Genomic DNA, 14,839 nt, shown 5'->3' on the forward strand with positions numbered 1-14,839 from the left:
CACAGTTCTCTCTTGAGAAACCTCTGTCATGAAGCGTTGAGAGACAAGAGGCAGGAACCACTGTGGGACATTCCATTTAATTCCTGTCTCTCTCATTATTTCCTATAATGCAAACCACTTTGAGGAAATGGTTTCTACTAGGTCAAACACTATGCTTTATTACATAAAATACAACAGATAAAGTAATACAGCCCTTAGCTTCTGAGAAAATGTAAGTGGGGAACTACATTCCTCACAGTAAGGTAAATTGGAGAATTAAAATTCCCTTTGTCTACTACTAAAAGTATTTGGCTGATGCCAACTCTTATCTAATATGACTTGAAAGAATCTTCGGGTTTTCAGGGAATCCAAACCCAATACACTTATTGACTTAAGATACGCAACACTTAAAACAAAATCTGATCAATCCTTGGTCTCCCCTACCCACATGCCCATCATCTGAGCAGAGAGACAACTTACATGTCCAGAAAAGAAGCCATTCAGCTCCAGAAATAGAAGCTGCTAAGGGAAATTATATGGAAAGTGGGGGAAAGATATTCTGATTAATCACCTAACCCAATAAAGAGCTATTCTTTTATTTCTCACGATTATGACTCAACTACCTCACTCCCAAGAGGTCAAACGTATCACTTCTCTTATAGTTGGGCAGTTCCTTTCTTATATGGACAAGCTTTTAGGGAAGTTTTTCCTCAGCAGGAATACCCTCCTTGCAAATAAGAGGAATTAGAAAATTACTCCTGAAAAACATTAGATATTGTCATTCTATTCAAGGGACCATGAGGTTCAAGGAACTGTACCTCTCAGCAATGTAACACCTCTCCTGGGCCTCAAGGGAGCTCCTACTCTCTCTCTTAACCTGGAGGGATGCAAAGTCTGACCTGAACCAGGGCCATCAATCAAGTTCTTCCTTGACACCTTTTGTCATGATGTGTAAATGTGTCTGCTACGAAACAGAGTAACCCTTTGGAGGTGGTAGGGAAATAAACAGGAGGAAAAGCTCATTTTCTTCCTCACTCCTCAGAGGTTTCACCTGAAAGGGAAACCTATTTACCCTCTTAGCCCACAGAGTAACAGGGGTCAGTTTCACCCCTCTTCCCTCTGCCTTGGAATACGCTACTTGCCTCCTAACTGCTCTCTGCTTCCACGTCCTGTCTTTCTCATCTATTCTCCACCTTGGTGTCAGAGTGATCTTGAAAAGATGAAAATCTGACCCAGGTCTCGGTTCTCTTCACAGCACCCTCGGGGTGAAGTCCAACTCCTTACACAAAAGGTCTGTCATCACCTGTCTATCCTACTGCTCTGGCTTCGCCTACCATCACATCCACACAGGCACATTATTTCAGCCAAATAGAGCTCCCTGTAGGTCAAGCTCTTACATGAACTTTTACCTCTCATCCACCTAAAACATGTTGTCCTTCAGACTCAGCCCAAAATCTGTCTAGAAAATATCCCTTGAGTTCCCACCATGACTACCCTAACCCCCACACAGTCCAGCAGCCCTCCTCCGTGGCCACACAGCACGCACCATGTCCATTCGAGCATAGCAGTTTTCACTCTGCACTGGAACTATTGACTGATCTCCTACAGATTTATCTAATGTCAGACTGTACCTCATCTGTAATCCCAGTACCTAGCTGAGTATCTGATATACAGGAGTAGCTGAATTCCTGTGAAACTGAACAACACAATCACTGGAAAAGTTTAAATAAATAAATAGTTTAAAAACATCACCCCAACGATGACAAGAGGATTCCAGACTCATTATGCCTCTTCCTAGACCCATCATCATATTTCCTTCTGAAAATGATTTGCCTTTCCACTTCAGACTGCCTCATTTCTTTGTCATATGCTTTTACTGTTCTTCACCCTTAATGGTTAATTACTACTATCTGTGCCCACAGGTTGTGTCTGAAAAAGCCAGCATGAGTAATGCCCCACGCCCTAACGTCAGGAAAACAAAAAGGAAAGGCATTCACATCCTAAAGATCTTTTGCCATAACATCAGCGAAGAGGGAAAGAGTAAGATGACCCAAATTAATTACAAAGAATAAATAATTACAAAGCTCTTGCTACAAAGAGACTGTCAAGTCATTACAAGAATGGAAGGGAGTCTGGGTCAGTGGAATAAAAACATAAAAACCATTCTGATGACTAGACTGTTTCTACAAATGAGCAAATTAAGATATTCCAAATCTCCAAATCTATATCCACACTTTGGTCAACAATTTACAGTAGGCACAGAACTCAACTCATTCTTTGTATGATTCCTACAAACCATTTCTCCTTTGAATGGGAACTTCAGGATCATTTTGCTGCATGGGGAGTCGCTATGTAAGTTTCTGGGGATTCAAAATCCCCAGGATAAGAAATAGTTCTTACCATGAAGAATGTTAAGTCCAGGGGGAGATGCAATTGTCTAGTTTTTATCTAATAAATCTGATCACAAAGAGTTTTGACCACCTTGAATTGTCTCTTATTATAGATCAAATCCTGCCCCTTCTCTCTCCCCTCCATTTACAGAGTAACAGGGAGTAGACTTATTTTGAAAATTAAACAGAATGTCTAAAAACAACAGCCTTTTGTATTCCTGAAGGAGCCCTGCATACTTTGAAATTGAAAGCTATTGTACAGCTATCTTGGACTTCAAAGTACTAACACAGTGCACGTTCTCTGCAATAATTTTATGATACATTAGCATATTTGCGAATCTGCTAAGAGGGAATGAAAAAAGAGTTACAGTAAAATGCTAGAGAGTCCTCATCTAGTTGAGGTCCACCCAAAAGACAGACACTGGTGCTAATTACCTACAGGACGTGTAGCAAGTCACTGTAGAGAAGACGATCTTTCAGGTAAAAAGTAGTTTTTTAAAGCTACCTTGGTCTTAACCACTTCTATCAATGTTTGCTGATTCCAAACTCACAGAGGCCATCCCAGGCTCAATCCCCTGCTTGACTATCAGCCAAAAGAACATGCCGGTTCTCAACTTGCTGTTCTGAATCAAAATAACCTGACATGACAGGATGGGTGGACCATTACAGACTTTGAAAGGTACCTCTCTGAATGAGAGAAGAAGCAGTTTCTGCAGTAGGTATTCACTAGCATGTAACACGCGGGCATTTCAAAAGGCATTCAGGATAAAATCGATAGATCAGTAGACCCTCTTCTTCCCCAAGAGCACTTTTTCCCTTTAGATCACAAGACAGGAAATTAAAGTGCTCAGTCAAAATCCCCAATAGGAGGCATAAATCTCTAGAATGTTTTAATGACATTAATATCTCCCAAATGCCTAGATGATTTCCTTAAAATGACTTAAGAGAAAATGGAATTCTCTTTCATAGGATCCAAGCATTCAAAAGTCCTGCTCTGAAAAATGACCTCCCTGACCTAGAAAAAAAAAATTAAGAACACAAGTTGGCTTTTTTTTCTTTTTCCAAGTGCTGCCTCTGTCTATAGTGATTAAATTAAAAAAATCCAACCCCTCCATGGCAACTACTAGGAAAGGCATTTCCAGAAGTGGACTGATATGTTTGTGGGGAGTCACAATATAGGATGCTGTCAAACCTCTTTGGTCCCCCCTGCAAAATGGAATCATGTTCCCCTCCCCCCGAGGCCCTGCCTTTGTTATTGTTCATGCAGTGATCTGGGTTTTCTGCCACTGAAAGTGAAGAACACAGGGTTCAGCCCCCTCCCTACAACCGCTGCTGTCCAAGAGGTGTGACAGCTTGAAGGCCTCTAAAGAAAAGATACCAAGGGTTACACAGGACATCTTTCAGTCCAAAGTGGGAATGGGAACAAGAACCTTCTCTACCTTGCAGGTCAGCTTTGGTCAACGCAACTTTGTTAGCAAAAGAACAGAAAAGGCGAAAACAATAACCAGAGGTTAGTAAGAGGCAGAGTAAACCAGGGTAACATTACAGAAATGAAAACACAATCAGCATAACCAACATCACTTGGACAAACTGAAATGCTCCACAGGTTCTCCAGAGACAGCACAGACAAGGGATGCACAGACCAGGGTGGAGCAGGCTTCATCAGAGCCACGTCAGCAGAGCAGGGGCAGGGAAACACTGGACTGGACAGAGCACAAGCGGTGGTAACAAGAGCCTTCCCACAACCTCACAGCCAACCCCAAGGCACATGATCTGGGAGAATGATGTTCCATCAGCGAGGATAAACATCAAGAAGTATGGGGAGTACGTGGCCAGACTGAAAGACACGTGAGCACAACCAGACAGAGCCCACAAAAGCAATTCTGAACATTTAGGAGTTAAGTATGGAAGAGTCACTTGGGAGCGCTCCTTGTAACCTCCTGAAAATGCCACCGAGGAATTTGGCACTAGAACTGGGCATTCGTATCAAGGTGATTTGGAAACACCAATGACCTCAATTGCTTTAATTTATTAAAATGTAGCCAAACCCAAATGGCTGTGGCCAAAAAGGCACTAAACCAATGTTCTTTTTATTTATTTATGCCAGTCTCGCAATGAAGCACGTGTGTTTCTCTCAGATGTTTACCATCTGCAATTGTGGAATCGAATTTCTAGCCAATACATGCCTTGGGCTCTGCAGCAAAGCTGGCCTCAAGATAGAAAGAGATATTTACCAGCCAAATATTGAATCAGACATTACTAAAAAATTCCTAGCCCAAATTGAGGGGTTGCAAATCACAGTTGGATGTCAGCTAGGCTGTCCAGAAACTGCACTTAATTTCTAAATTATACAGTCTGCATATATTAGAAACATAAAATTAAAACCTAAGTCACGATTTTTTTTTCTTTCTTACTGTAAATTATTGGGAGCCAAAGAGTAGTGGATTAATGTGTCTTTAAAATAATTTTGGACTCTTTGGGGTTAGATATAATAGAGAAAGTAATACAATTACTGCTTAGGGACCTTGAAGTGTCATCACCAATGTCTTTGACAGGAATCTATGATCCCTCCTAGCCTGTGTACCCTAGAAATGCAAGAATAAAACACAATTACCATCTTGAAAAGATCCAGGCCTTACTTCTTAGTAATGAATCCTTACCCCTTGTTTCCTCTTCTAGACATAGAAATGATAGATCAAGAAGTGTGTTTTGTTTCCTATGACTCAGCCTAACTCTCAAAAGCCTTCCTGAGGGCCCTGTACTATGTACAGGGATTCAGAACGAGAATGGCACTTCTCTGCAGTCTTTCCAAGGTTCTGTGCCCTTCGTTTCCCTCCCCATCATCCTCCATGTGCCCTAAAAAGCTCCCGGGATCTCTTACAAGGGCTTATTCACAATAGTGCAAAATTCCAATGACAGTAATTTATGCTGTAACCCACTTTCTGGCCATTTTTCCTGGTCACTTAAGCTAATTATCCGAGTCATCTGTGTACAGTAAACAAGGGCGTTCTTCCTTCAGCCTTCATCCTCCACTTCATGCCACCCAGTGGGGCGGCCGTAATGCTCCACAGGTAACCATCATCATTATCTCCATGGCAATAGAGTGCAGTGTTATTAGGCCCATGGGATTGTCCATAGATGGGGATGGCAGAGCCATCAAGCCACAATGTTCGGCTTTGAACAATCACTCACACTCAGAGGAAGGTCAGAACCCACCATAATGAGTGTGCTGAGTCATGCCAAATTGCACACAGAGCTGTTGCTAGGGACAGGAACATTTTCTCCAATCAGATGGGTAATTTCTTCTCACTAATGCTTCTCATGACTTCCTTTCAAGCTCTCTTAAGTGGGGTCCTTTCCAGCTCTCTTAAGTGAGGTCCTTTCCACCCGTACGCTATATATTTTAATCTACCTTTAAAAAAAGTTAGTTCAGACTTCCTTTTAATCTAACTTCAGCACTATGTCCTTACATCACAATTTTGATACCCTATAGAATTGTGCCTCCCACACAGCAGCCATAGCCGCATGGGACTACTGAGCACTGGAGAAGTGTGTAGTCTGAGTTGAGGCATGCTGCGAGCATAAAATACTCAATTTGGAAAGCTCAATGTGAAAAAAAAAGGTAAAATGTCTTATTAAAATTTTTGTATTGATTACATCCTGAAATGATAACATTTTGGATATACTAGATTAAGTTAAATAAAATGTAAAATTAAAATTAACTTTACCTGTTACTTTGTATCTTTTTTTAAAATGTAGTTACCAGGGAATTTAAAATTATGTATGTGACTCACACTATATTTCTATCAGGCAATGTTGCTATGGAGTTAAGTGGATGATCCCTGTTCACTTTTAAACCTCCAGAACTGATGGCATGATGAAAATATTTAACATCTGAAGAAAGCCTTATGCTTTTTAGTATGTGCTTTTATATTATGATTTAACTTGATATGATTAATTAATTATTCCAGGATAACTGGAAATTCTGTCATTCCGGAATCTTCTAAACGAAGACACCCAAATTCCCAAATGGTGTATCTATTTCAGGATTGCCCTTAGCACCCAAAAGAACTCAGAGAAGATCAATAAGACCAAAATTCTTGAGTTGAATGAAATTGTGCATTTTCAGGAGAAGAAAGCGAAGTGGCTGCTTTAAATGCGTGGTGATTCCCAACCTTCTGTTCCCCATACACACACCATATTTGGCCAACAGAATTTAAGAAATATTTCTGATTAAAAGAAAATTGGAGAGGGTTAGAGAGACAACCAGCCTTATGACTAGTGCAAACCGGTAAAGAGACACTGACTCTTGGTGAAGGGAAACGCCTTCCATCCTACAGATCAGCCCGGGAAGCTGAGCAGAAGCTTTTATTAAATATGCTGTAAGATGGCACATGGAGGGTGGACACTGGTTCAGGACAGGAGCAACACATGAAGCTGAACAGTTAGGAGATGAATGAACAGGTTTGATGTGGTAAATGAAGGAAGGATACAAGAAACCACAATATATTGCACAAAGGGCCATGAGGCTCAACCAGACAAAAGAATACACAGATCCTGGTGACTGGTCAGACATCCTCTTTGCCTTTCATGTTCGATACAAGTCCCCTTCTCAACCTACCCCAGGAGGCTGGGAAGGCTGAAAATGTTGTCTGCTGTACCCTGCCAGCTGAAATTAGATGGTGTTTATTGTAAAGAACCACTGGACTCAAAAGACTTATAAAATTCAGTTAATATCTCAAGAGACAATGGATTATCTACAGAAATAGGCTGACTGTGGTTTGTTGTGTGGCATGAGCGGGCGTGCAATGCTACTAAATGTCTCCCATGAGATAACATTTGTAAATAATAATCCTACCATTTATTGAGTACCTACTATGTATGTTCCAGGCACTCTATACATAACTCTTCCAAGGTAAGTTTTATTGTCCCATTTTTATAGATGAGAAAGACAAAGTTCAGAGAGGTTAAGTGACTTGCTAGAAGTCACACAGCCAACAGGAACTACTACCTGGCCCTAAATCCAGGTCTTTACAACATCAGAGTCCATACTGTTCCACTACAGCACACTGAGAAACTGCCTAATAATGCCTGACATCTAGTAAGTACTCAATAACTTACTCCCCTCCCCTCATCATGGCATCCTGACATCGTTTTCCGACCTCCTGCTCAGTTTGCATTATATGATGCAGTCACTATTAGTGACATAAGAAACATTTTATTGATGATGACACCCATGTAAGAAAAAGTCTCTGATTTCTACCTCCCCATGTATTAAGTTATAAATAAAATCCCTGATACCCTTTCAGCCATGCTGGAAGCAAAGGCACAATTCAGGAGAGGCCTGATGTCAATGCCAGGAAAGGTTCTCTATTGGCAGGTAGGTGACACTGAGAAGACATCTGCCGACATACATTCCCGGAGCCTGTGGCACATGTCTTGACATTCTCAGCCAGTGACAAGAGGACACTGATGGTGATGCAATGCCAGGTGGTGAATGGGAATGAGGGAGGACTGGTAAATCGAGGAAGGAGGCACTGGCAGAGGCAGCAGACAGGCGTGGTGCTTGGGACAAAGACATAGCTTAAAAAGAAAAAAGGTTGTACCTTCACAGCCACGCTCGATCTGTCCACTCCGATGGAGAGCATCGTTGATGAGGTCTGGCAGGCGTCCGTTCAAGTCCACTGATGCCAGACAGCCCTGAAAGCCATCCCGGGAGGCCACGAGCTTTGGGAGGTTGCTGTACATGCCTTGGGCCAGACCTGCCATGTAGAGGTCACCTGCAAAGGAAAATAGGTAGTAACAGTAAATGGGTGAGGGGTATGGAAACCACATCGACCAACGCCAGTGCACTTCAGACTATGCACTAGATAATGATAACACAGCCTGGGGGGGGGGGGGGGGGAACCAGTGTAAAAAATAATTACCAGAGTTTCTGCCCTGTAAAAAGAAGAAACTAACATTTCTTATGTGTTATTCATTTTATATACATCATCTCACAAATTTTAATCACCATATCCATTGTATGAGGTAGGTATTGTTCCCATTTTATGTAAAGATTAATAACATTTTCAACAAAACAACCATGTACTGAGTGCTTTTTATGTGCTTGTTACCAATAATAAGCTGAGGACTTTACAGACATTATTCCATCAAAACTCCTAACAGCCCATAAAGGTAGTAACAATTATTATCCTCATTTTGCAAAAAAGTATATAGAAGCCTGAACAAGGCTAAAAATTTTTACTAAAGTCACTCAGGCAGTAAATGATTCAGTTGAGATTCCAAAACCTATAGATATTCTTTCCTGTGTATTATGACCCCTTCACATTCTAATGTTTATAACCCCATCACTCAGTTCCAACATGCCCAAGGTTTACAGAGACAGCAAATCCACCCCTGAGGAGTGGTCTAAGTAAAAACTGAATAAATTGCATCATGATATAATTCAACATTGTTAAAATAGGATGGGCATGATGTATCAAAAATGCATGGTGCTCCTCAACTGTACTTTACTTCTGGGAACAGCCTTTCAATTGTAAGACATGCTCTAAAAAGGATAAACTTCTTTACAAGGTTTACCTTTCAAGTCCAGATTTTTGGCACCATTGATAACCTGAGTGACCACCTTAGTATCCACTTTCAGGCTGTGGGTGTTACTGTTGTCCCGGGTGATGACGACGTTGTGCCATTGGTTGTCATTTAGGGGACGGTCACTATTGCCTTTGATCACATTGGGACCATTTCCGAGGTCAAACACGTAGTGTATGTACCTGTGAGGGACCACAAGCACTCGATGACTTTAGATTCCCTGGAGTGGTTTAATGCAACGTGTATATAACTGACATCGGGAGCTTCAAATCCCCCAAGCTAGACTGGCGTCATACAAGAAAATTAAGCTTGATTTAGGAATACAAGAATAGTCAGATCCTGTTCTACCAGACTTCACTTTAACTCTATACTCATTGAATCTGTTTCTTTAACACTACCTAACAAAACTCCAGACTACACAGGCGGTACACTTCAAAACACTAGGAGGCAACATTTAAATTCACAGTCAATCATAGATGTGTTTGGGGGGGGGTTCTGTTTTTTTGCTTCTGTTTTGACTATTTCCCAACATAGTAGTAAAGTATCTTGAAACAAGAACAGCTTTTTAAAATCTGCATATTTGGGCTAATAGTAGTCCTGAAAATATCTATATTTCATTTCTTCCTATAAATTTGATAGTTGTATTATACTGTCCCAGAAGTAGATGCAATACATCCCACATCCCTCTTTTGCAAAGAAAAAGAAAAAAAAAGCTTTTTTATCATAGGTTTAAAGGACCACATTTCATAGTAAAAAGCCTGATAGTATTGAGTTAGGAGAAGATCTTTAAATAAACTCATTAATTTCTCTCCCTTCTAGACTTAATCATTACAGAGATATTTTTAATCAATGAAGATGAGAGCATATATCAGGAATAGAGGGTAGAGAGTAGAATGGACACTTCATGCCCATATTTCATGCAGGGCTTGAGCTAAGATATCCAGCATGAACTGTGTGCTCTCTCCCACTTACCCCTTGACTAGCTCAACAGCAATGAAGTCATTGCCATCACCACTATTGAAGAGGATGAAGCCATCAGCAGAGGTGGTCTTGAACTGGAAGAAGAGGTGCATAGAGGTATAGGCCTGGAGGGTGGCCAGGCTCAGGTAGCTGCTCTTGGTCTTGAAGGTGACAGGGTCAGCGATGATGTTCCTCAGTCCAAAACGAGCCTTCAGTTCACAGTAATCAATGTCTCCATTTTTGCACAAGTCAATGTAGAGCATCCCATTAAACATGAGGCTCTGCAAGTGGCCAATGAAACTGGACGGGACGACGGAGATGTACCGTTTCTCGGTCATGATCCCAGTTTCAATGTTGTGGAATTCCAAGCGAGTATGGTCTCCCACCATTGTACCTATGAAAATCATAGGGGAGACACAAACAGGAAGAGTTGTTGTGCTTTGTCACAGCACCCCTACTCCATCTTTTAGGTCTAATTTGTTTCCACACAAAATATTCAGTTCCAGAAACAAAAATACTCAATATTGTATATGTCTGACTTGGCCCCAGTGGGAGAGCTGATCACTGGCCCTGTCCAAGTTATGTGCCCTGCATCCAGTGCAGCTGCTCTGAACGCCCTATCACATAAAGGAAAATATGAGATGGTGGCTAATTCAAGTTAAAGGATCAAACTATTAGTTTTCGCCATTCAGGAAAATAACTGGGTACCAATACATACTATAAGAAGAAAAGGTTTTATTGCCCTAACCCTTGCAAAGATAAAACAAGCAAGCCTTAGGCATTCATTACCAAGTATTTCTTGGTGCAATAATTCATCACCCAGTACTTGCGGAAAAGGTTGTATTGTAGAAATGTGTTAATTTTATCTGACCAGCAACTGTTGCTTTTTCTGATAATAACACCTACTTTTCCTTTGGGAAGCTACCCTCCCCCACTTCACCTTTAAACCATCTTGGCTGGACGAAGGTGACCCCATCCCAGCTCCTGAAGTAATCAAGCCACCCAGACTGAACCGCCCAATGTATTTTTACACCTCTAGCCATAGAGCACAGTCTGTGAACTAACACAGTGGTCTTCAGACTTCAGCATGCATCTGAATCACACAGTCCGCAAAAGTCTGGGGTGCAGCCTGAGAATCTGCATCTCCAAGTTCCAAGGTGATGCTTATGTGGCTGGTCTAGGAACCACCTTTAGAACCACTGAATTAGCAGCAACCCAAGCTGGTCCAGTAATATTCACCCCCAGGGATTTTGCTGGAACACTTATGAAAGATACGCTCTTTGCAAATAAGGCTTTCTGAAGAGGTAAGACAAAAACCCAGGGCCTCTGGAGACCATGTGATAACCAGGGGGATTGGGCCTGCCTGATGAAATAGCCCTCCCAGGAAACAACCGAAAAATGGAGAGAAAGGGCTTCTGCAGAATGATGTCATTTGAAGACCTGGATTCAGCCGACCAAATCTGGACTTTTAAAACTTACATGGTAACAGATTCCCTCTTACGCTTAAACCATTTGGGTTGGGTGTCTCGTGTGCAACTAAAGGATCTCCAGCTAAAAGAAATTAACTATTAGACCTCTCCTTATCTGATTTACCTACAAATAGTGAGTGGCTGGGGCAGGAGTAATGAGGGCTTGAAATAAATACAGAGAGACTAGAAATATTATTAACAAAAGTGGAGAAAAATAGCATTAGTGTGGCCGGAGTAGAAGGTGGCTCCCTCCCAGCATTTACTTTAATAAATCATATTAAAATTTAACAAACCATGTCCTAATGCCCCCGTGGTAAGAAGGAGCAGAAATTTCCCTCTTCTGGCCCTCTCCTGTTGGTACCTTCCTCTTTAAAGAAATTCCACTAACAAGAAGCTCCTACATCTCTTAACTCTCTCATTTACAGCTTTCCAAAGAAAAAGGAGTGACAAAATCTGAAAGAGTAAGGACAGCCTGCAAAGAGAACCGTATGTGCATAGCTCAGCTCTGTCATGTCCCTCAGGGGAGCAAGCTGCCTTCAAGAAACACCCAGTTTACCCCACTCATTCATGCACAGCCTGGGTATTAGAGGAGCTAGCCTTGCTTCAGTAGAGATGCCTACCCGAGTCCCGAATTAGTGTTTGAGTGGGCAATTCTAATTCTGAAGTTCAGTACCTGTAAACCACATTTTTCACCATCAGTGTTGTCAGTAATAAAAATGATATTTGATTTCCACCAGCCTTGCATTTGCTTTTCTCGATTGATGCAGAACTCAAGTGACAAAAATAAAAGAAGGGAAGGGGGTCATATTTTCTTGGTTTCCTTCAACTTCAATATCTGGGATATATAACCAGATCACACCCATGGATGCTCAATATTAATTTCATCTCTCTGGGAGCATACTCAGACCTAATTCAAAGAATTGCTCATAAGCACAATAATCAAATTTACATTTTATGAGCTTCTATGTGGTGTTTTGACAACTAGTGACAAATCATTCTCTTAATATAAGTAGAAATAAACTAATGATGTTGGTTAACTTAAATACAAAATTGTAATAGAACAAAAATCAAGATGCAACATAAATCTGCTAACAACTGAATAACTAGAAGAAAGAATTACTGCATAAAATCACTTAGTATTGAAAATTAGACTGGTCATGAAAATGCAAACTAGCATAACCTAAGTCCACAGGCTCTAATCAATGAAGTGACTGAAACAAATACCCAAAGTCAGTTTGGCTACAGATGTTCACACTAGGCCTGGAGACTGGGGGCTGAGACCGGATGGAAAACGATGGGGAAGGGGGAAATTACAGCCAGTCTCAATGAGGACACAGGAACTGAACTATGAGGATGTGGGGAGTCATGCCAATTCCTATTTTACAGCAAAAAAAAATTTAAAAATATATCAGTGATGAGAACTAAGAGGTGATAACGAGGTGATCCCTGGTGAAGACTAGCGTTCCAAAAGGAACCTGAGGAGATCATTTTAAAGTCAATTGGGAGTTTTTACAGAAATTATGGATAAACTGGCCTCTAGACTTGAGGGTTTAGGAAATTCTGCTCACTAGAATGTGAACTTCATAAAGCAAGAAAATCATGAACAGTGTTGACTGAGATAGAAGAGAGAATGAAGAAAGGCTTGGATAAGAAAGGCTTGGTAAGAAAAGGGAAGCTAATAATGAAATTTAAGAACGTAGCCTAGGGACACAGACTGATTTAAAGTTTAGGGTGACTCCGAGAGTTTCAACTAGAAGTTAGGGGAGGAGGCGGGGGGAGCGGAGAAGGTGACATGTGGCCAAATTAGAAAAGGAATTGGCTTCATTGAGTGCTAAAGGAATTCCCTTGGCTAAAGATGGAGGTTTCAAAAAAAAGTATGCTATTGCACCTGGAAAAAGCATTGAAGAGATTGCTTCAACTTTGAAATTTGTGCCAAATGAAGCAAACAAATATTTTTTAAAGCCTGTGTATCTCCTAATCAGTATTAGTAACCAAGAACCATGTCACTCATCTCTTCCGACTGCTCTCTGTAAACTAAAACTCCTCCCACTTAAAAGGAGACTGTATGCATGCTTCACAGCAGTTGCTTCCAAATTTCAGGGGAAAGAGGAATAACTTGAGACAAAAATAACCAGGAAAAACCAAGACTCCTGAATAGTCCCTATATGTCAGGCACCATGCTGGGCTCTTCATAACCACCATCAAATGCCACTATCATGGGTAAAATGGTAGACAGGCATCACCACCTTGTTTTAGAGGTGACGATACTTGGCTTAGAGAGGTTAAGCAATTTGATCAAAGTTCATACAGGTTATAAATGGTAGACACCCACAAACTGAACTCAGGTGTGTTTCATTCAAAAGCCCAGCTCTCTTGTACACCACGCTGCTGTGGGACAAACAGCTTGACATTCCTTACAGTGTTGTCCAAGAACAGCTGCAGGTGGAATTTAACTGGTGACATTTTCACGAAGAAGTTGCTGTGATGAGTTCACACTCCTTTCCAGGGGCCAAGAGTTCTACTGTCATTCCGTCTAATGCACGGGTAATACAGCCAGCCCCTTCCCCGGAACAGCCATGTCACCTTGGTCCCTCTTCGCACATGCACTCCCAGGTTTCACTGACGGCCAGCAAGCAGTTTACAGGCAAGCCCTTAGAGTACTGAAGTCTGATGAGAACAAAAACTGGAGGGATAAACTGGGAGTTCGGGATTTGCAGACACTAACTGCTCTACATAAAACAGATAAACAGCAAGGTCCCACTGTAGAACACAGGGAACCATATTCAATACCTTGTAATAGCCTATATGAAAAGGAATATAGATCTATATGTATAACTGAATCACTATGCTATATATCAGAAATTAACTCAACATTGTAAGCCAACTATACTTCAATAAATTTTTTTAAAAATAAATAAAATTAAATGGAAGAGCATCTAGACTCTGAGGCTGGAACTCCTAGGTTATATAACTTTTCTGTGCCTCAGTTTCCCGTCTGTGAAACTGGGATGAAGGTATCAGGATAAAATGTACCAGTGCATATTAAGTGCTCAGAACGGTGTCTAGAGCTCAAAGTGGGAACTATTACTAACATGCGGCTTTCATTTTTCCCTTTTCTCTGAAGTGTGTTAAGAATCTCCTGGTGCCTTCAGTTACTGTTTTCTCTCTTTTACCAGAACCCAAGTTCTTTCTAAGTAGAGACCACTTCTTGCCTCTTCCGTGTGCCCCGCAGTGTTTGGCAGAGAGGCCTGGGATCAGCAAGCATCCCTTACATCTAGGGAAGGAGGCTGTATCTGAGACAACTGCTTTGCAGTCAACAGTGAGAGCCAGCCAACACTGAGAGCTTAGCAAAGAAACCAAGGGAAAGGCTTAGAGGAGGCAACTTAACCTCCCCTGGCTCCTAGGCTGGGGAGAGGAATTAAGAAAACAAAGGCTTATAAAGTCTTGGTA

General features: G+C 41.3%; 1 protein-coding gene across 1 annotated transcript in view; it reads right to left on the reverse strand.

The window, feature by feature from the left end:
- Positions 1–14,839, reverse strand: part of NRXN3 (neurexin 3) — a 1,655,134-nt gene that overhangs the window by 752,636 nt on the left and 887,659 nt on the right. Inside the window, exons 12-14 of the mRNA XM_074365185.1 lie at positions 9,933–10,314; positions 8,952–9,142; positions 7,976–8,149 (exon numbers count right to left, since the gene is read on the reverse strand). Coding sequence (XP_074221286.1) covers positions 7,976–8,149; positions 8,952–9,142; positions 9,933–10,314 — 747 coding nt within the window. The remainder of the gene's footprint in view (positions 1–7,975; positions 8,150–8,951; positions 9,143–9,932; positions 10,315–14,839) is intronic.

Source organism: Camelus bactrianus, chromosome 6, assembly GCF_048773025.1.
Source record: "Camelus bactrianus isolate YW-2024 breed Bactrian camel chromosome 6, ASM4877302v1, whole genome shotgun sequence".
NCBI classification, from domain to species: domain Eukaryota; kingdom Metazoa; phylum Chordata; class Mammalia; order Artiodactyla; family Camelidae; genus Camelus; species Camelus bactrianus.